Below are 21,661 nucleotides of genomic sequence, written 5' to 3'. Positions count from 1 at the left end.
CCAACATGGTGAAACCCTGACTCCACTAAAAATACAAAAAGTAGCTGGGGTGGTGGCCAGTGCCTTTAGTTCCAGCTACTCGGGAGGCTGAGCCAGGAGAATTGCTTAAACCCGAGAGGCGGAGGTTGCAGTGAGCCGAGATTGCACCACTGCACTCCAGCCTGGAGACAGCGAGACTCTGTCTAAAAAAAAAGAAAAAAAGAGTCGCTGGTGCTATCACCCCTGTTATATAGAGAAGGCAGGGAAGACTGCTAATTTTGCAGGTCACCCAGCACTTGGTGGCAGATTCAGAATCTGGTCCTGGTTTTCTGCCTCCCAGCATGGTTAAGTTCCAGAATTCAGGGAGCAAGAATTCAGGGGAACAGAAAAGTAGGCAGAGGCTCCCATGAGAAGGGGAAAGTGGCTGAGGGCATTAATGGTAGATCCAGGGTCACCCAGGCTCTGCCATGGAGCGAGGCTGTCACCGTGGTGCCAGCTGAATGGGGGGTCCACCGCCCTCCCTGCAGTGTGAGTTCTGTGGCTCCACTCAGCCCAGCAGTGCCATCTAATCAGTAACTGGGCTGCTTCCTTTTATAGCCTTAGCTCTTGGCTCCATTTTCAGGTGCAAGAGAGATAGTATTGCATAATCCCATCATTTTATTGATAAGAACACTGAGGCTGAAAGAGGGAGTGGCCTGTCCAAGGTCACAAAGCTAGTCAAGTCAGTGAAGCAGCAAAGCTCCTTTAACTCCTGGGCAGGGGAGGAGAAAGGAAGGTCTCAGGGAGCTCCCATCCACCCCAGCTCAACTGTAGACATAACACTTCTCTATGGGGCCACAGAGCTGACAGGAGAGAACACATGCCTGTGCCTGCTTTCACTTCTCCTGTCTCTCTTTCTTAAAAGTAAACACACTTGCAGGTGCACACATAAAACGGTGCTATGAAGCCAAGTGTCTGCTTACCATAAACACAGATAGAGGCCATGTAGTTATCACAGCCTTACTGGCCAGCTCTAGTTAGATCCTGGCCAAAGAGCCCAGAAACACAGCTCAGCTCTAGGCCATTCCGACAAGGGGGCAAGGAATGACTTATAGGAGGGTAGTTGGGAATAAAGGGCTCAGGACACGCAGGGTACAGACCCCAGAGGGCCAGGATCTAACAGGGACCACCATCCATCCCACCCAGCAGGGAGGAGATCTGAGCATCACCATCCCACCCAACTTTCCACAGGGAGCGAGGGGTCAGATCCAGAAACACAGGAAGGGAGAGTGGAGAAGTCCTATTTCATCTTATCTCATTGCTTTAAGCACGCTAGAGCAACTGATGCATATCCTCCCCAAAGCCGAGCTCTCCAAAACCAGAAGAAAAAACACTGATTTCTAGAGGGCCAAAAAAGAGACCTACTTTATTTGATGACACGGGAAAGATCGTTGCAGCTAGCCTACTCTCAATAAGTCAGAAACTCACCAGGGCTGAAAGCTAAATGCTGAGCTAACAAAACTCTGTCTGAGTCAACTAGAGAATACTCCCTCTGAGAGGAACACTTTCCTGGTTCCTTAAATATACACTCAGACCTGTCACTGGGTGCAAACCCTCCAGGGCCCACGACCCCACTGGCTCTGGGAATCAACAAGTCCAAAGCCAGAATTTGCCATGGGTAGCTCGGAGCATGGTTGTTCTTAGAGAAAAGCAACGAGGAAGAACCCCTACACTTATAAACAACAAAATACTGCCAACCGCCCGCAAACCCACATAAGATTACAGCCAAAGCAGACAGGGAAAAACGAAGCTTCGTGCCAGACCTTTTCTAAAGCTTGCTCCTCCTGTGGCTATGGTCGAGTGTGATCAGCTGGGATGGAAGGGGCTGAACCTGGAAACCTGAAGAGGTCATTTAGAATCCCGGGGAGGGACCGTGAAGGGCAATCACATGGCAACAGGTAACCTGCTTCTGAGGCTGAAGATCAAGGTCAAGGGGCAGGGGTGATGCCACAGGCTGGGGACCCAGCTGTGCCCCTCAGACCTGAGGCAAGGACAGGGGTGGCTGGATTTGTGTATTGCTGCGAAGTGCTACTGATCTGTGGCCAATGCTCTTGACTGACACACTCAGTGACTCAGTGTACCCACCCACCAGGTGAGACGGATTTCAATCCCATCACGTCATCACCACCACCAGGGTCATGAGAACCATAAACTACCCCTGTAATCTTTCAAGCGAGAAAGGAAAGTACTGCCCGAGCAACTGCAAGGGTTTTGCTGGGGAAGAAAGCATTCTGTGGCAGTCCAAAGACGCCTTCCTTTGCAAGGGAAGGACTGAGCCAGCACAACCTCGTGGCCGCTCCCTGCTGGATTGGCCACAAGGTTGTGCTGGATCCTGGCCAGATTACCCAGAAACCCAGCACAGCTCGGGCCCACCTCAGATGACAGCAGGGAATGACTGCCAAAAATGAACACTGTTTGTCACCTGGGCAATACTGAACGGAGACAGATATCAGAAGGATATTACAGGAAGGCCTCTTCATCAGGCTGCTGATTATAAAAGGGACCTGTCTCCAGCTAGGAGGGGCCCCACGTAGACAGGCCCTCCCCAGTTAAATCAACAGCCAGTGGAAAGCTCTGGCAACTGTGCACAGAACCAGCAGTCAGCCCATCTGCGGGCTCCTGAGGGCAGGACTTCACCCCACCTGCCACTTATGGCAATCCAGGACCCAGCACCGGATCTCATAAGAGAGGACACTTGAGTGCTTATCTGGGGATGACCGAGGGGCAAATGTGAAAGAAAAAGAAAGCCCACACTGGAATCCTCCCACCTACTCCCCAACCTGGGTCAATTGATCTCTCTAAGAGCCAATTGTCACGAAACCTGCAAGAGCCTAGGGTTCCCATGATCGCAACCCCCAGCATTTCTCGGACTTATCTGGTCATGAACAATAACAATAAAAATCAACTTAAACAAACACAGTGTTTGTTTCACATCCAGATTCCCAAGCCCCTCTCCCTGGAGATTCTGATGTCATGAGTCAGGAGCAGGGCCTGGGATTTGGAAGGTTTTATCAAGTGCCCCAGGTCATTCTTGGGAACCACCACCCACCGTTTCCAGGAGGCTCACCCCTTCCCATCACCAGCAGGAGGAGCTCACAGCCTCAGCTGTTCTATTTTGAGCAACCACCTGGGATGCAGGGGAGCTGCTGTGCCAGGTGGAACTTTGTTCCATGTCCTGGGGACCCTCCCACAATTGGTTATAAGCATTGTCCCAGAAGTCCCCGAAGCTATCACTTTTCCCGGAGACACACACTCCAGGTCCTCCTGGGAAAGCACAGGGCCAGCCATAGGCCCAGCCAGCTGGTAGTGGACACCCCAAAACCCCGGCCTGCCCACCTTTCCCTCTGACCCGTCACCGCCCTCAGCTTTCCCACCAGAAGGATAACTGAGGAAGGATAACTGCTGGCAAACGGGGCTGGAGGGCCCCAAGGAAGATCCAGAAATATCTGTAACTCCAGCCCATCAGGGAAACACAAAGCTGACCCACAGCCCAGAACTCCCACAGAAGGAAGTAAACGACAAGTCTCCACACCTGGTTGGAGCCTGAAGGAAAGTCCCCTGGGCTCTGACTCAGCTGGCTGTGAGGACTGCTGTGAGGATTTCGTCAACACAGAAACCCAGTGGGTCTCTGCCGGCCAGCAGCCAGCTCCTGCAGGTTTCAAGTCAGGGTCCTGTCCCAACTCCCAGCACTTCCCAGGGCCCTCCCCATGCAGCCAAGGGACCAGAAGCCTTGTACAGAGCACCGTCTTAGAAAAAGACTTCATCTTACATTTCATAGGGCACTTTGCCAACAGGGACAAGACGTTTTGCTTAATAAATAAAGACTATATTTGGCCAGGCACGGTGGCTCACGCTTGTAATCCCAGCACTTTGGGAGGCCAAGGTGGGCGAATCACAAGGTCAGGAGTTTGAGACCAGCCTGACTAACATGGTGAAACCCCGCCTCTTACTAAAAACACAAAAATTAGCCAAGTGTGGTGGCAGGTGTCTGTAATCCCAGCTACTCGGGAGGCTGAGGCAGGAGAATTGCCTGAACCCCGGAGGCGGAAATTGCAATGAGCCAGGATCGCACCACTGAACTTTACCCTGGGTGACAGAGCAAGACTCCATCTCCAAAAACAACAACAAGAACAAAATAAAGACTACATTCAACCAGACGAGAGCACACGAGCAGGCTCCTTCAGGGTCGGTCCTCACCAGAGGACCCTGTGGCCATGAAAAGAACAGGACGTCAGCAGCTCGAGATGCCTCACTGACAGCGTTTTGCTGTCACTCGTGATAACCACCCAGCATCTGCCAACAAAGGCTCTGCCAACATCAGAAACTTCCCTGCAAGACTGACAAACGGCCCAGCTCAGACCAGGAGACTCCTTTTGTCTTCGTGGCTCTTCCTGGACTGGTGTGTTAACCCTTTTTCCTAACCCCTTTCTCTTGATGTTAAATGTTACTTTGATGTGGAATGTTTAATCTATACTTTTATATATTGGTTAAGTATATTATGATGTATGGTTTGCAGTGTTGACAGGAGTGGTTTGAGCCTGTGTGCCTGGAGCTCTAACTACAGAATAAACAGGAAGTGTTAGAGAGAACTGTCTCCTTGGGAACTCCGTACAGCTCAGGTGTGACTGACTTGGTGGAAAGACACAAAGATGCACGGACCTGGTTGTCTGTGACCTCGCACCACTCATAAGAATTGGCACAATCAGCTTAGCAGGCATAGCTGGCACAGTGGATTCTAAGGCCAAAGCCTCCACTAACATTTAAATTAGAAATCAAGCCATTTGAAAAAACAAACTGTCACCCCCTCGAAAAAGAAACATAATCTCACTTCACCTTGAAAGTCTGGCTCCCTGAGGAAAACCTCAGGTGATGGGGTTCTTTACCCACGTCCTATAGCTCCAAGAGCTGACGCGGTCTCCTGATGCCAGGCTAGGAAGCTGGTGGAGCCAGAAAGGCGCATAGTAAGCATGGTCTCAACTGCGGAGATGGGAATTGGCCAAACAAATTTTTAACTCGGCTGAAAGAAGAGAAAGCCAATTATTGCATAATCCCCACTCATACAGTTGACCAAGGTGGGAAATCGAACAGATGCCCAAATAGAGTTGGAAGTCAGAAAGACTCGCTGTATAATCCCTGAGGGAAAACAAATCCCTGCACTTTTAATGCAAAGTATCTCACAGATTGCCAGGAGAAGAGCCAGCTCAAAGAATTTTAAGAAAAAGTAAATCCCTGTCAGAGGTAACTTTTAGGGAGGAACCCCTGCAGAGAACTTAGGAGATTACAGTGACCACTGCGGTGGGTATATACAGAAAGAACTACAATAACCAGAGAAAGAGTTATCGATGATAACTATGAGAATCGCAGACCTCAGGACACCAGCAAGGACACAGAATACACCACAGCAGAGTTACTAAAACTAAGAACAGAGCTTGCCAAAGACAGAGCACAATGCGGACTGGCCCCTCCATCTGTGGGAGAACCGAGCAGACACCATGGCACTACCAGGCACAGAAACGCCTCAGATCCCTGCACAAGCAGGAAACGTCATGAGCTATTATAAAACTACCAAATCATAAGCCATTAAAACCATCAACAAATCAGCCAAGGCTGGGTGTGGTGGCTCACGCCTGTAATCCCAGCACTTCGGGAGGCTGAGGCGGGTGGATCACCTGACTTCAGAAGTTTGAGATCAGCCTGGCCAACATGGTGAAACCCTGTATCTACTATAAATACAAAATTAACCAGGTGTGGTGGCACACACCTGTAGTCCCAGCTAGTCGGAGGCTGAGACAGGACAATCTCTTGACTGGCAGGCAAAGGTTGCAGTGAGGGGAGATTGCGCCACTGCGCTCCAGCCTGGACAAGACAGAGACTCCGTCTCAAAAAAAAAGAAAGGCTGGGCGTGGTGGCTCACGTCTGTAATCCCAGCACTTTGGGAGGCCCCGAGGTGGGCGGATCACGAGGTCAAGAGATCAAAACTATCCTGGCGAAATCCCCTCTCTACTAAAAAATACAAAAATTAGCTGGACGTGGTACCACACACCTGTAGTCCCAGCTACTCGGGAGGCTGAGGCAGGAGAATTGTTGAACCCAGGAAGCAGAGGTTTCAGTGAGCAGAGATCATGCCACTGCACTCTAGCATGGCGCCTGGCGACAGAGCAAGACTGTCTCCAAAAAAAAACAACAAAGAAAGAAAAGAAACCAACCAGCCAAGATGTGTTCTAGCCCTCTGGGACTGGATCACATCAGCCTAGAGAGCTGTGCACCCATATTTAGGCCCAACAAAGTCTGGAGATGGACTTGGAACAATCTAACACAGGGACAAAGGAATCCAAGAAAATCAGCTATCTTAGGGACGGTGTGTGATAGATATAATGAATTTGCCACTCAGCTGGAAATTCCAGCCATAAATGAAATTCAGAGAACACTTCTGTTAGGAGCACAACCTAACCTGCAGTTCTCCTACATGAATGCTCTCTCGGCATGCAGAGCCATGCAAGATATACCAGACTTGTAATCATCAGGAACCATGGTGACACTTATGGCAAACCTGAAAAACATATCAAGAGAAAGGGGATAGGAAAAGGGGTTAATCAACCAGTCCACGGAGAGCCATGAAGACTAAAAAAGTCTGGGCTGGGCTGGGCTGGGCTGGGCTGGGTGGTTCATCAATCTTTCAGGGAAGAGTCTGTGATATGGGCAGAGCCTTTGGCCATGGATGTTGGGTGCTTATCTCCAGTGACAACAGAGGGTGAACAGCCAAAGTCCTGCTCTTTTTATGGCAACAGAATCCTCTGGTGAGGACTGACAGTGGAGGAGTGTGCTTGTCTGGATGGATGCAGTCTTTAAATTTATCAAGCAGACACCTTGTCCTTGTCGGCAAAGTGCCCTATGAAATGTAAGATGAAGTCTTTTTCTAAGATGGAGTTACTTATGTCAAGGGTAGCTCTATACAGGGAGTTGGTCATAACTGCCACCCCACCCCCACCCCGCACCCACATACCCCACCCCCAGGAGAAGCAGCAAAGGGCCTGGTGCGGGTTGGGGGGGGCAACACTAGCTTTGGAGTCAGATAGATTTGGGTTCAAAATTCAGCTCTGCCACACTTTCAGCTATCTGGGTTTTTGATAAAGCCTCTTGGCCCTTTTTTCATCTGAAAATGAAGCCTAGTTGCTGTAAGAATTAGAGGTGATATTTATTGAAAATACCTACATGGCACAAAGATGTCAAAAATAATGAGTGTGTTTGCTGTGGCCGCCGCCTCCCTCACAATCCCTTGGGAGCCCTCAGAGGTGGCAGAGCAGCTCCTGGGGCTGCAGTCTCCCTCCTCCTGCTGCCCTGGATCTGTCTGTGGTTTTGAATCCTTAATTTGACTTAAGGAATGATCCAGAGACCCTCTATGTCCTGCTCCTGCTTCAAGCCAACTGTTTCATTATTTTGAGGCCCTCAAAAAAATATATTTGAAACAAGGTTTTCATTGTTTTAAAGAGGAATGTTTTTGAAAACTACCAGAAGCTTGATGTGTAAGCTGAGGCCCAGAGCATGCTGTGACCTGGCCAGCACTCTCTGGCCTTGTGGGGTAAATCACCCATGGGCATGAGTGGATGGGGCACCCTGGTTGGCCTTCTTCTCTCTCCCAGAGGCTAGTTCCTACATCCTCAGTGGACAGAGGGGCTGCAGGGAAGCAGGACAGCAGCAGAGCCCCTCTGGAGCATGGGTCAGGGCAGAGTGACAAAGGCAGGTGGATGCGGGCCAGCCACGGATTGCCTCCTGGGCTCCCAGGAAGACCTGCCAGGCCACTCCCCACAGGTCTTTGAGGCCCACATAGTAGACCTGCGCTGTTAAGGTCTTTCATTTTGGGTGGGGTTTTTTTTGAGACCGAATCTCACTCTGTTGCCCAGTCTGGAGTGCAGTGGCACCAGCTCAGCTCACCGAAAGCCCCGCCTCCGGGTTCAAACAATTCTCCTGCCTCAACCTCCCGAGTAGCTGGAATTACAGGTGCCCATCACCACATCCGGCTAATTTTTGTATTTTTAGAAGAGACAGGATTTTGCCATGTTGGCCAGGCTGGTCTCACCAGGTGATCTGCTAACCTCAGCCTCCCAAAGTGCTGGGATTACAAGCATGAGCCACAATGCCCATGTTTCATTTTGTTTTGAAGTTTGAATCTAAACTCCAACTGGTCCACCAGACCAGAGGGAGGAATGGGGCTGCCGGGCTTTGGGCAGATGGGTGAACAGTGGGTGGAGAAATTAAAATCAAAGAGATACAGTAGGTAGTCCTCTGTCATTAGCAGGAGTTAGCTAATTATGTTGTATTTGGAAGGTCGTAAGGGGTTATTAACCCACTTTTAAGAAGGAAAAACTGAGGCACCAAGAAAAGTATTTACCCCAATGGCTCAGGCTCTCAGCCCTGACCACTCACCTGATTACACCACACCCTCCCCTGCACCGGCTCCCCAGAAAGGAAAGAAGAGACTTGTGTCAGGCAGTCCTGCCTGAAGCCAGTTCTTTGTCCCCCTACAGGGTCCCATTGCAGAGTGAGGCTTGCACAATGCACCCTTGACATAAACAACTCCATCTTAGAAAAAGACATCATCTTACGTTTGGCTTTGTCAGCAGGGACAAGATGTCCTGCAGATAAATAAACACAGCATCCAACCAGACAAGGATACACACAAGCATCTCCTCCACTGTCAGTCCTCAGCAGAGGATCTGTGGCCATAAAAAGAGGACAGCCGGGCACAGTGGCTCACGCTGGAATCCCAGCATTTTGGGAGGCTGAAGTGGGAGGATTGTTTGAGCCAGGAGTTTGAGAGAAGCCTGGGCAATGCAGTGAGACCCCATCTCTACAAAATTTTGTTTTTTAATTAGTTCAGCATGGTGGCACAGCTACTCAGTGGGCTGCGGTGGGAAGATCACTTGAGCCTGGGACGTTGAGGCTGCAGTGAGCTGTGATCACACCACTGCACTCCAGCTTGGGCAACAGAGCAAGACCCTGTCTCAAAAAAAAAAAAAAAAAAGCCAAACAAAAGAAACTAAAAACAAAAGAGAAAAGAGCAGGACTTCAGCAGCCTGAAATGGCTGTCTTAATTGACACTATCTTGCTGTCATTCCTGATAAGCACCTAACATCTGCCAGCGAAGGCTCTGCTGACATCAGAAACTCTTTCCCATGAAACCAACAAACTGCCCAGGCCAGAGCAGGAGGTTCTTTTTGTCTGCTCGGCTCTCCCTGGACTAGTTCATTAGCTCTTTTTCCTAACCCCTTTCTCTTGATGATAAATGATACTCTGATGTGGAATGTTTAATCTATACGTTTACATGTTGATTAAGTATATTATTATGTATGGTTTGCAGTGTTGAATGACTTGTGGCGCAGCTTCAGCCCGTGTGCCCAAGGCTCTGACTCCGAGGGAGCAGGAAGTACTAAGGAGAATTGTCTCTTTGAGAGCTCCATGTGGTTCGTGGCTTTTATGATTGAAATTGCATCAATAAAAGTCTGACCTTGTGGAAAGACACAAACATGCAGGCACCTCATTATCTCTGACCTTGCACCACTCACGAGACCCCCCACCTCCCCGCCAATATTACAGGAAAGCCCACTGAAGCCCAGAGAGGTCACGCTCTGCTGACCCAGCAAGCTCACTTCCGGGTATTCATCCAAAGGAGGGAATTGAAACCAGGACCCTGAAGGGAGAGCTGCATCCCATACTCACTGCAGCACTGTTCACAGAAGCCAAGATGTGGAAACAAACTTCGCGAATGAATGGATAAACACAAGGTAGCTGTACATTCAATAAGAGATCTCGTATTAAGTGTACTTGCCACAAAATAATTATTATTCTACATAAATAGAATAATAGATAAAGAGGGCAGGAGGAAACTTTGGAAGGTGGTGGACATTTTTACAGCCTAACTTATGGTGATGGTGTCCCTGGTGTCACCATACGTCCACCCATCAGGTTGTACACATTAAATAGGTACGGCTTTTTGTATATCAGTCAGACCTCAATAAAGTAGTCTAAATCTATAAATACAGTGTTGATTTCAAAAGAAAAAAGGGAACACTCTGCAAAACTCTACCTACTACAAAACCCACTTCTTGGGCCCAAGAGACAAACCCCTGCTGTCCCCATCCCTCTATGTGGGTTGTCACCCTTCAACATTGGTCTAAGGGAACTGGCTCCCCCAACTTGGACCTCAGGTCTAGCCAGGAGGTCCCCCAAGCCTATTAGGAACCAAGAGGTTCCTAGGCAGTCTCATCTGTCTGCTCAGAATGGCTGGTCTCCTCTACCACCTACAGAACCCTGCCTGCCCTTGAGCACACAGGCGGAAGCTGAGCCTCGCCAGGAATCCTCCCTGGACCACACCTAGTCACACTACTTTCTCCCAGGGGCCTCACCTCCTCCCCAATCTGCACCATGCTGGGTGGACCTGGCAGTCCTGGGTGGTCATGGTGCCCTGGTTTCCTCTTCCTACTGCCTTTCTCCCTCCCCCTCCACCCTCAGCCTTGCCCAGAGGTAGCACTTGATTGACTAATTGATGGATTGATGGAAGGTCTTCTCTCCCCATAACCAGACTTAGGCAGCCTCTCCAGGGCAGGCTGGAATAATCCACCAGGTGCCAAGTGCCTTCAACCAAGAAGAAGAGAAAATACTCGGTCCACACCTCAGGGCTCTGCTGGCAGTCCCCCAAGCTCTCTGGGGTCAGACCTGGCCTAGCCACCCACTGTCCTCAGACCCCGTTTAAGATTGGACTCTGCCCAATCGCCTCCTTTCCTGGGCCTCAGTTCAGTGTGTTGCCCCCAAAACACACACACCAGGACATAACCTCTTTTGCTAATTCTAGCCAGAGAATTCCATCCCTGACTCTCTAATCCCACTGTTTACACCAGCCGTCTCCTTATGTGCCAACGACCCACTTCCCAGCCCAGCCACCCCACCTTCCTCCCGTCCCAAGTCGGCAGCAGCACAACCAGGCAGATCCCACAAAACCCAACAAGAGAAACAAGAGGTGCAGCCAGTGCCTCGTAACTTCTTTTCATTCACTTTCCTGACTTTTTACTAAATCCACGTTCTGATTCCACGAGCTAGTGTGCCTTTTATTACTGATGTTTTTATTGAGACTTGTAGGTTCCCATGCAGGAAATAACACTGAGATTGTTGAGATATTTGTATGAACTTGTACAGCTGGACAGTTTCCCCCAATAGTCACACCTCATAAAACTGCACCATGATACCACAGCAGCGGTATCATCGCAGACCTTATTCAGATCTCCCGTCTCACTGCTACGCATGTGAGTGTTAAGTTCTAGGTATGTCATCACTAGCAGAGGCTCCTCTCCAGCATCACAGTCAAATTTGAACAGCTCCTACAAGAGGATGTCCTATGGCTTCTGTAACCACAGCCACCTCCCTCCTGTTCCCCACTCCTTCAGCGCCACAATCACCAATCTGTCCCTGCTGCTAACATGGTGTCACTTCCAAACTTATGTTATATAAATAAATAATACAGTATGTATGGACTGTTGGCTTTATTTTAACTGCACAACATTCCCTGGAGGTCATTCAGTTGTTGCATCCATCAGCCTGTTCCTTTTCATGGCTGAGTCCCATTCCACGGCATGGAGGTGCCACCGTCTGCTTCTGCCTTGGGGAACCCAGGGATCTGCAGAAGCTAGCAGGAAAGACCCAAGCCCGCCTGCAGCCTGGCTAGGTTCTGAAACACTCTTCCACAGCTACAAATCTGAGCACCTGTTTTTGGAAAAGAACCAACTATGCAAACGGGCCCCCAGGGGAGGGCACTGAGAGGTCTGTGTCCTCTATTAGAACCAGACTCTCTCCTGGATACAAGGAATAGGATACAAGTGAGGGGAGAACTGCTGGGTCTACCCTTGGAACTGGATTCTCAGAGCTGGGACCGATCACACACCTCTCATCCTGCCAGGACGACTCTTTTGGAGGAAACAGCGTTTTCCTTAGTACCAGTATTAGGAAGCTCTTCTTTCCACCAAGTGTGATCAGCACCGCAATCACCGCTGCACTAATTAGCACTGCAAGAGAAGCAGCCCAGTTTCTCCAGTGGAAGGTCTGCATTGGTGCTGGTGGCTCTCTGAGTCTGCACCTCCTCTGGCTAAGCATTCTCAACTCCTCTGATTATTCAAACAAAATTTTTCTAAACCTCTGGCCATCTGATTCAATCTCACCCTTAGCCATATTCCCTTGAAGACACTGTTTCCAGAATTCACCAGCATAACCCACAAGAGCTCTAACCAGTGTGGCCTCTGCAGGGGCTGCTTGCTAATTACCTCCCTCATTCTGTTTGCTCTTTTTCCATTAATTGTCCAATAATGCATTCAAGTAACACACCCAAACAATAAAACAACTATAAGAAGAAGGAAAGAATGATGTGTTCCCTTGATGAAAGCCCAGGAGGCAATCAAAAACGTTTTTTCAAAAAGTAGATAATAAGGTGGAAAAGCTATCTAAGACAGAACATTAAATGAAAAAAATAGGACCAGGCACGGTGGCTCACACCTGTAATCCCTTCTACTCAGAAGGCTGAGGCAGGAGAATTGCTTGAACCTGGGAGGTGAAGGTTTGGGTGAGCCGAGATCACGCCATTGCACCGCTGTCTGGGCAACAACAGACAGGGAGGCTGAGGCAGGCAGATCACCTGAGGTTGGGAGTTCGAGACCAGCCTGACCAACATGGAGAAACCCTGTCTCCACTAAAACTACAAAAATTAGCCAGGCGTGATGGCACATGCCTGTAATCCTGTCTGGGCAACAACAGTGAAACTCCATCTCAAAAAAAAAGAAAAGAAAAAAACAGTCTGGGCACAGTGGCTCATGCCTACAATCCCAGCACTTTGGGAGGCCAAGGCAGGTAGATCACTTCAGGCCAGGAATTCAAGACCAGCCTGGCCAATATGGTGAAGCCCCATCTCTACCAAAAATACAAAAATTAGCCACGCACAGTGGCACACACCTGTAATTCCAGCTACTTGGGAGGCTGAGGCAGGAGAATCGCTTGAACGCAGGAGGTGGAGGTTGCAGTAAGCTGAGATTGTGCCACTGCACTCCAACCTCGGCGACAGATCGAGGCCCTGTCTCAGAAAGAAAAAAATAGTCACTTCTGCCCTTCAAACCTCAGCTGAGACATTTCCTTGGAGTAACTCTGGGAGATCCCTCCCCAACACCTTCCTTTCCAGCCTCCTGTGACAGGGAAGGGAAGGAGGTTTGTCTTGCTCCACGATGCAATCATGAGGTATGATATCTAATGAGTGTTTAATAAGTTCATTAATCACAAGCAAGGCTTCACTGCAGAGTGGAATCAGTGACTACTCCATTTGGAGGAGAATAGATGTGCACACAAACAGCAGAACACGCACGTAAGACTTGGGGGAGAATATCAACCAAACCATTTACAGAGGTTCTAAAATCTGGAAGAGGAAATTTTAGAGGAATTTCACATTTTACATTGTACATTTCTATATTGTGTGACAAAAAAAAAAAATCTTCCTAAATGTTGTGATGAGAATTTTTTTTTTTTTTTTTTTTTACAGAGTCTGACTCTGTCACCCAGGCTGGAGTGCAGTGGTGTGATCTCGGCTCACTGCAATCTTCACCTCCCGGCTTCAAAGATTCCCCTGCCTCAGTCTCCCAAGTAGCTAGGACTACAGGTGCGCATCACCACACCTGGCTAGTTTTTTGTATTTTAGTAGAGACGGACGGGGCTTCACCTTGTTGGCCAGGATGGTCTCAATCTTCTGACCTCATGATCCACCCACCTCAGCCTCCAAAAGTGCTAAGATTACAGATGTAAGCCACCATGCCAGGCCCAAGTTTTCTTTAAATATGTACATATTAACCCTTTTGATGATAATTTTTGAAGGTATAACCAAATAAAAACAGGAGAGGAAGAAAACACACTTCAACTTCGGGCAGTCACACTTCCATGCCTGGTCTCTCCTGGGCTCGCTGTCAACTCAGAACTCCGGATCTCATGGTTTCTGTTCCATGGTTGAGGGAGGTGGTGCAATGAGCACAGCACTGACTCCTGACCCAGATGGATACATGCTGCTCAGTGCAGCCTATCAGGCAGGCTGTCCAGATGCTCTGACTCATCATCAAGTCATACAAGGTATCGGCCTTTCCCTCCCAGCTGGTGTCATCTAAGAAGCTGATAGACAAATGCCCCAGGTCCTCATCTGAGCTGTTATTAAATAACAAATGGCACAGAACCTATGAAGGAGTGAGGGGCAGCCTGAGGTCCCCACCCAAAGTGATGTGGACTCAGGAACAGTCCCCACTTAGGCACAGCCATTCAATCAGACACAAGCCTACCAGACCTTCCATCCTCCAGCACCCAGGGCTTGGGGCTCAGCAGACAGGAGCCAATAAAACACCTTGCCCACGATACAGGGGATATGTGCACAACCATCAACTCAATACGCTGAACCACACACAGTAAGGAAGGGAAAGAGGTGTGAAAAATGATTTGCTGGCATGAGTGGCCAATTGTTTTTTATTTTAAAACTTCCACCATAATTTTCAATCATGTATAATACATAAAGTGACATCAATGTAAAGCCTGTTGAAATTGCATCTCCAGCTGTGCTCCTGGTCCACCAGCTAAGAAACCGCATCAAAAGGGGAAACCAGACAAGTTTGTTTTCTATGATGATTGTAGTACACCAGCACTGGCGCCAGGTGATCACCACTTCCTTTTTATGTGCTCACAGCTCTCTGGTGAATAACATGTTCTAACCATTTTCTGGGGATACATAACCATCACCACCATCTCTGGAATACAGGTTTATAATGGCGTCGTGATGAGCTCACAGGCTTTGAAGTTGTGTAGATCTAAGTTTGAGTTCTTGCTCTACTTCTTACTGCCTTTACACAAATCCTTTGAGCCTCAGTATTCTCATCTGTGAACTGGACATTCTTTTTTCCCACATAGTTGGTTTTGTTTTGTTTTGTTTTTGAGACGGAGTCTTGCTCTGTCACCCCGGCTGGAGTGCAATGGCATCATCTCAGCTCACTGCAACTTCCCCTTCCCAGGTTCAAGCAATTCTCCTGCCTCAGCCTCTCGAGTAGCTGGGATAACAGGCACCTGCCGCCACTCCTGGCTAATTTTTTGTGTTTTTAGTAGAGACAGGGTTTCGCCATGTTGGCAAAGCTCGTCGTGAACTCCCGACCTTGTGATTCACCCACCTTGGCCTCCCAAAGTGCTGGGATTACAGGAGTGAGCTACCAGCCTGGCCTCCCCATATGGCTGTTGTGAGGATAAAGTGAGGTCATGAATTGAAATGTAGATATTTAGTGAAAGGTAGAAATAACTGTCATCACATTCTTTACCCTTTCACCATCACCACTGCCGTCATCATCCTCACCACTACCTCCGCATCACCAACGTGGGCCAAAAAGAGTCAAAAGATCCAAGATTTTGATCAGTTAGCCGACTAGCACAGGATTCGAGGGGAAAAAAATCCCGAAATATTGCAAAGCCTGGCCAAATAGGCAAATTCTGATAATAGGAGCATCTGAGACAGAACTTTTAGCGGGAGCTGCTTCTGGAAAGGTTTTAACAAAACAAAAAGAACAACTACCGCCCAAGAGCTATGAGCAAGCGCCAAACACCGTTCTCACCACTGCCAACCAGGCCAGGCTAAGACCTCTGAGAATTCCAGAAGCTTCTATTCCCATCCTACCAAATGTTTCCATAATTTAGTCCCAGGCATCTCAGAAACATCCTGAGAAGAGAAATCCAGTTTCTTACCCAAATCAGATGAATTCTCAACCTTTAGTATGCCATCCCCTCCCGAGTCCTGTGGGCTGACAGCCCTGTCCTGCATGTGGCAGTCCACATAGGGTACAGCAGGGCCAGACTACCTGGGCTCCAATCCGGATTCCAGCACTATTTTGCTCTCTGACCTCAGGCAAGTTTAGCCTCTCTGTGCTCCATTGGCCTCACCTATAAAAAGGTAATAATAATAAGGCTGGGTATGGTGGCTCACACCTGTGGTCCCAGCCCTTTGGGAGGCTGAGGCAGGCAGATCACTTGAGCCCAGGAGTTCAAGCCCAGCTTGGACAACATAGCAAGACCCTGCCTCTACAAAAAGTACAAAAATTAGCCAGGCATGGTGGTGCCCACCTGCAGTCCCAGCTACTCAGGAAGCTGAGGCGGGAGAACTGCTTGAGCCCAGGAGATTAAGGTGGCAGTAAGCCATAATTGCACCACTGCACTCCAGCCTTGGTGACAGAGGGAGACCCTGTTTCAAAAAAAAAAAAAGGAAAAACAATAGCACTTATCTCTGAGAGGGGTAATCCTTGGTCTCAAAGACCAGTAAGACCACATCTTACTTCCCTTCAGCCTTCCCTTCAGCCATGCCTGACCCAAGACTAGGTACATAGTTAGTTCAATGAATCTTGGCAGGAAAAAAGACAAAGAGCCAGCCATGCTCAATAAATGCTAATGCTGATTAGTATCCTACACACTCTAGTCATCACTGCACAGTATCAGAAGCAACACCGTCTTCAGGACCTGGCTCCTGGGGGCTCTGTCACATTTCCCTTCCTCTTTCAAAGACAACTTCTCTCTTAAGAGAGACATGAGCCACCAGTCTGGGCAGAACCACAGACCAGAGAAGGAACAGACATTAGGGAACTCCAGGACTGAAGCGTTTGAGGGACAGAGGCCACTGGCCACAGCAGTAGGCAGGCTGTTTCCCACGGAGCAGAGGAAGGGCCAGGTAGCAGAAGAGAGCTGTGACTGGTTTGTCCTGCTGCAGCCTGTGACAACGTGGCATCAGGCCAACAAGCCAGCTCTGAGCAGATCCACCCTCTGACCATTTCCACTGAGAGCAGGTGAAGGCAGCCATCGAGCTAGGGGCGTCTTCTCTTCCTCAGTTTTCCCAACTCCTAAACAAGGAATTTCCAGGTGTTCCCAGGGCCAAGGCAGAGGGAAGGGTCCAGAAAGCCCCCAGAGAAGGCAGACTTCTGTCTACTCCAGCAGCTAGGGCTGCAGCTACAGGACAATCCTAGCTTCCTGCTGCTTTCTGCCTTCCTGACCCTCTCCCTCACCCGCTGCACGCACCTGCCCAGCACATGCTGTAGAGAACAAAGAAAGCAGTTCTCTAAAGTTTTATGCAGGCACAGTGGCCACGTCTTTAATGTCAACTACTTAGAAGGCTGAGACAAGGAGGATCGACCTCCTCAGCCCAAGAGTTTGAGTCCAGCATGGGCAACATAGCGAGACCCCCATCTCTAAAAAATGAAACAAAATAGACCTTTAATTTTTTAAGGTGGGAGGGGCAGGGGATGAAAGGAAGAAGGGGATATACAGCTGGCACACATTTTCTTTTCATAGAAAGATCTTTCTCCTAGAAGCTAGGTTAAGGGCGGGGTTGGGGGGAATGAAAACCAGAAGACCTTAGGAAGAGGTCTCTACTGCTGGCAAGTGGTTCCTTGAATCCTTGGGGCATTTCCCTGTGTTTGGCAGGGCAGGAAGTCTCTGCAAGGTCAGCGCCTCACTGACAACCTGGGTTCTCAGCCTCTCGACATCCATCTCCTACTGATACTATATCACCTTCCTGCTTGGCTCAAGTCCCTTTCAACTTGAAAACTCAAGCTGCATCATTTGAACACCACACTGCAACTTACAAAGGGCTTTCATGTAAAGTATCCTTCTTAATTCTTTCAACAAATATGGAACATATATGTCACCGCCATTTTGCAGCCACAGAAACCAAAGCTTAGAGATATTGGGTAACATCTCTGAGATCACGTGGCTAGACAAGATGGACCCAGGTCTCAGCTGCATGTTACCTCCTGCCCCACATCACAAGTGCCTGCAGCCCCAATTTACCAACCTGGCCCTTCCAGCCTGGGTTAGAGAGATGCCACATGCTCACTCAGGGCTTATCGAAAGCTAGTACTCATGAGTCAGAATTTAGTTCCCTGTATCCCACACTACACTACCCTCGGTGGCCCCAAGGGCAGGGGCTGTGAGTCTAGGACCTTCCTCAGTGCTAGTTCCCAGCACCTGGCACAGGCTCAGTCAGTGGGTTACCTGACAGATATTTGTTATGTGAATGAATGCCTGAATGGTTGACCAATTAACAAGCAGATGACTCTCTGAATAGGCAGAGTTGTACAGCGTAGCCCCCAGACATCTGATTTTGACCACACAACATCCAATTTTCCAACCCTGGTCTCTGATGCCTAAGGGATGCTGATTCTTACTAGGGCAATCGTGACCTGAGAAGGAACAGGAGGATATCAAGGCAGCTTCATAGTCACCATCAAATATTCAACAGGAATCAAGATCCTCAGGGAGACAGGCTTCCTGGTTCTCTTTAATGGCCATAGGAGTGGCATCTGTGCCCCCGCTTGCTCACAGGCTGGGCTAACACCATCCCCAGATGTAGTAATGTGTGCATCAGGGCTCTGGAGGCCATGGAGAACACTTGATGGGAACGGTGGGGGTGGGGCGGGGGTCACATCATCAGCCTTGGGAAGGGGACAGTCAGATACAAGTACCACCAAACAGGGGTGGAGGGATGGATGCAGCCGGGGACAAGGAACCCAGGACCAGCAGAACCCTTGTGGGCCAGGCTCTGCTGACCCAGACAGCAAACCCAGGGGCAGCAGCCACACCTCCGGGCCAAGGATGGAGATCCCAGCTGCAAACACACTCTACAAGGTGATTCCCAGGGACTGAGATTTCTGGTGAGGCCCGTGGTGGGAGGAACCCGTAAGACATGGAAATGCTATGGTCACTTTCCTCTGAATACTCCACCTCGAAGCTAACTTTGGCACTGGTCTCTTAGCTACGCTCTCCAGACTGTATGTTCTTTAAAGGAAACAACCACATCTTACTAGTCTCCGAGATCCTTACCTTCAGCCATGCCTGGCCCAGGACAAGGTACCGAGTTAGCTCGGTAAAGCCCGGTGGGGGAAAAGACAAAGAGCAAGCCATGAGAAGGAAAATCACAGAATCAGAGCGGGAAGGAACAGCCCGAGGGCGCAGAGAGCAAATGAGCTTCACAAAGGAGGAGGAGGGCTTGCGGGTGACAGGAGAAGTCTGTTCAATGTGGGATGCTGGGGCAGAGTGAAAGGTGAACCCCAGCCTGGCCGCTGTCGAGAGGTAATGTGGCTCAGAGAAGAGGCTGGGGTGCACGACCAAGAAGACCCTGCTTTCCCGGTGTGGGCAGGAGAGTCTCAGAAAGGGAAGTGAAGAAGAACAAACTTAGGGTGGGGGTGTGGGACTGCCCTGAAATAACAGATTCCAAACAGCAGGCTCTCTGTTGAGGAGGCGGGAGTCTAGAGCCCCAAATAGGCAATTAGCAAGGATTCACAATTAGCAAGGACTCAGCAATTAGAGCAAGGAGACGAGAAGGTGAATCTGCCTCACCGCAGGGCACAGACACAGCCAGGGCAAGGGCCCAAACTTCCAAATGCACTGGAAGCTTCCTTCTTGAGGGCGAAAAGTGGAGAAAACAACAGAGGCCAGCCCCAGGTCCTGTCTGTGGTGCAGGCAGCCTCCAAAGCCCTAGCGTCTGATTTTCCGCCAGCTCCTTGAGTCGGGATGCTGCTTGGAGAAAAGGAATTGATCTCAGATAGCACCAAAATCAGGCCTGATTTGGGAGCAACGGCGGTTATGGAACCCAGGGGCACCCGGGAGGAAGGGAGAAAGTGAGGGTTGGCAGGACAGGAAGGCCATCATTTGCAGAGGAGCAAACTCTGCCAAACAGCCTCTGCCTCTCAGCGTCTCCCTGACCTGGTATGCTCTGGCCTTCCAGGAAACCTGGGGATCTGCGCCAGACAGAGAGGGTAGAGACCCGGCTGCTGGTCCCGCCCGAGCACTACCGCCTAAGTGGGTCCTCAATGAAGTGACTAGCGACCCATCCCCAACTCCACACGGGAACATGTAGTCTTCTTGAGATCTTGCAATAGGTCTTTCATTGTTCTTTCCGCCAAAGAGGAGCTTCCTGTTTCTGTACCTTGCAAAAGGCTACAGACGTGTATGTGTTCCCACAACTCTTCCCAGAGAGCCGCCTTCCCGAAGGGCTCATCCCCTCTTGTGAAGCCCAGGCAAGCCCAGCTCTGGAGTTCTTAGCTCCAGCGCCTACGGTAGCCAAAGCCTTGGCCTCCCAGTTGTCCTCTGCAAGGTCCTAAGGTGTCTTTTGACCGGGAAGGAGAAAGACAAAAGAAACTTTCTGCAGAGGCCACGGATGACTGAGACTCCAAACCCCCTTGGAACTTGACTTCTGCGGGGAAATAACCCCACTCCGAGCCCCAGGTTTCTTCCAGATGTGCGCTAACAGCGCGAGAGGAAGGATCGAGGGCGCAGGCAGGCCCAGGGTCTTCCCGCCTCCCCGCTGGCGGGGCGCAGCCTGTCCGGTACCAAAGGTCCGGCCAGCCCCGCCCGCCCACGGCCCGGCACCCGCCGAACAGGAAATTCCACCTGTGCTACCAGCGCCCGGCCACCGACGGGCACTCCACGGGAGCCGGCCCAGCCCAGCGCTGCGCTGCAGGGTCAGGCGCGCGGGGCTTCACCGAGCCCCGGGTCCCCCGCCCGCGCTCACCTCGTGCCGCGAGCTGTACTTGAGTCCGGCACCGAAGTCCTTCGGGCCCCCTCCGCCCTTGTGGGCCCGATCGCTCCTCATGGTCCCCGAGGTCGATCACGGGTCTCAGAGGCGTGGTCCCTGCCGGCGGCCGGCTCCCATGGCCCTCGGGGCGCGGGGCGCGAGGCGCAAGCGGAGGGGTTCCGGGCAGGCCCAGCGCGCTCGGCCGGCCGCGGTGCCCTGTCTCTGGCGCGCTCTCTCTCTTCCGCTCCCTCTCGCTCCTGCTCCGGCTCCGGCTCTCACGCTCCGACCCGGCCGGCGCAGGTAGTTTCAGGGTGTGGCCTCTGCCCGCCCCTCCCGCCGCACTCGCCTGCGCACCTGCCCGGCTCACCGGCCCGTCCCCGCCGGCCCTGGGGGAGGCTCCTCCTCTCCGCTCAGGGCCTGAACGTGAGGGAGCCTCACTCGGGTTGTGGGCGCAAGGGCCGTCACCACCACCACGACAGCCTTCACCCACCCCTCCGGCCCTCGCAGGGGCCCTGCCTCCGGAGTGCAGCCCTTCATCCGCCTCCTGGATGCCAACCATCTTTTCCCTCCTCCGTCCGGCTCCTCTGGTCTCTCCCCTTCACCTTGCTCACCTTGCTACAGGACTAAATCGCATTTATGAACCCCCCAAAACCAAAGAGAAACCAGAACCGCCCCGGCCCACTTGCAGCATCTGATACTTCCTCACACGCCCCCTTTTCCTGGATTCGGGTCCTACTTTCTAGCCCTAAATGTCGTGATTCCCAAAGTTCTCCCTTCAGTTTCATCCCTTTCTGCTTTATGCTTTTTCACTTGGCAGCACGTCTCATCTTATGGCTTCAGATAGGAAAACCTCCCTCCGAGCACAAACACCACCAAGGAGTGCCCGTGCTGCCTGCGGACGCCTCCATTTCTGTTCTGTATTCCATAGCCAGTGAACACTGCCAGCACATACTATGCACTAGCACGGTCCTGGGTACAGGGAAACAGGAGTGAACAAAATTAAAAATCCCTGCTTTGAGATCAACAAGCCCCAGCTTCCTTCCC

General features: G+C 50.6%; 1 protein-coding gene across 2 annotated transcripts in view; it reads right to left on the bottom strand.

Moving 5' to 3' along the window:
- Positions 1 to 21,661, bottom strand: part of ST14 (ST14 transmembrane serine protease matriptase) — a 47,930-nt gene that overhangs the window by 26,016 nt on the left and 253 nt on the right. Inside the window, exon 1 of one of the 2 annotated variants that reach the window (XM_035265093.2) lies at positions 20,615 to 20,896. The exons of the other annotated variant lie outside the window; for it this stretch is intronic. Within the exon in view, the coding sequence (XP_035120984.2) occupies positions 20,615 to 20,695 (81 nt within the window). The 5' untranslated portion in view covers positions 20,696 to 20,896. Of the gene's footprint in view, positions 1 to 20,614; positions 20,897 to 21,661 lie in introns of those variants that run through there. 2 annotated transcript variants of the gene reach the window in all.

The sequence above is a fragment of the Callithrix jacchus genome, chromosome 10 (genome assembly GCF_049354715.1).
Source record: "Callithrix jacchus isolate 240 chromosome 10, calJac240_pri, whole genome shotgun sequence".
Classification (NCBI taxonomy): Eukaryota; Metazoa; Chordata; class Mammalia; order Primates; family Cebidae; genus Callithrix; species Callithrix jacchus.
The sequence above is the reverse complement of the archived record's forward strand: the minus strand, read 5'-3'. Positions and strand labels throughout refer to the sequence as shown.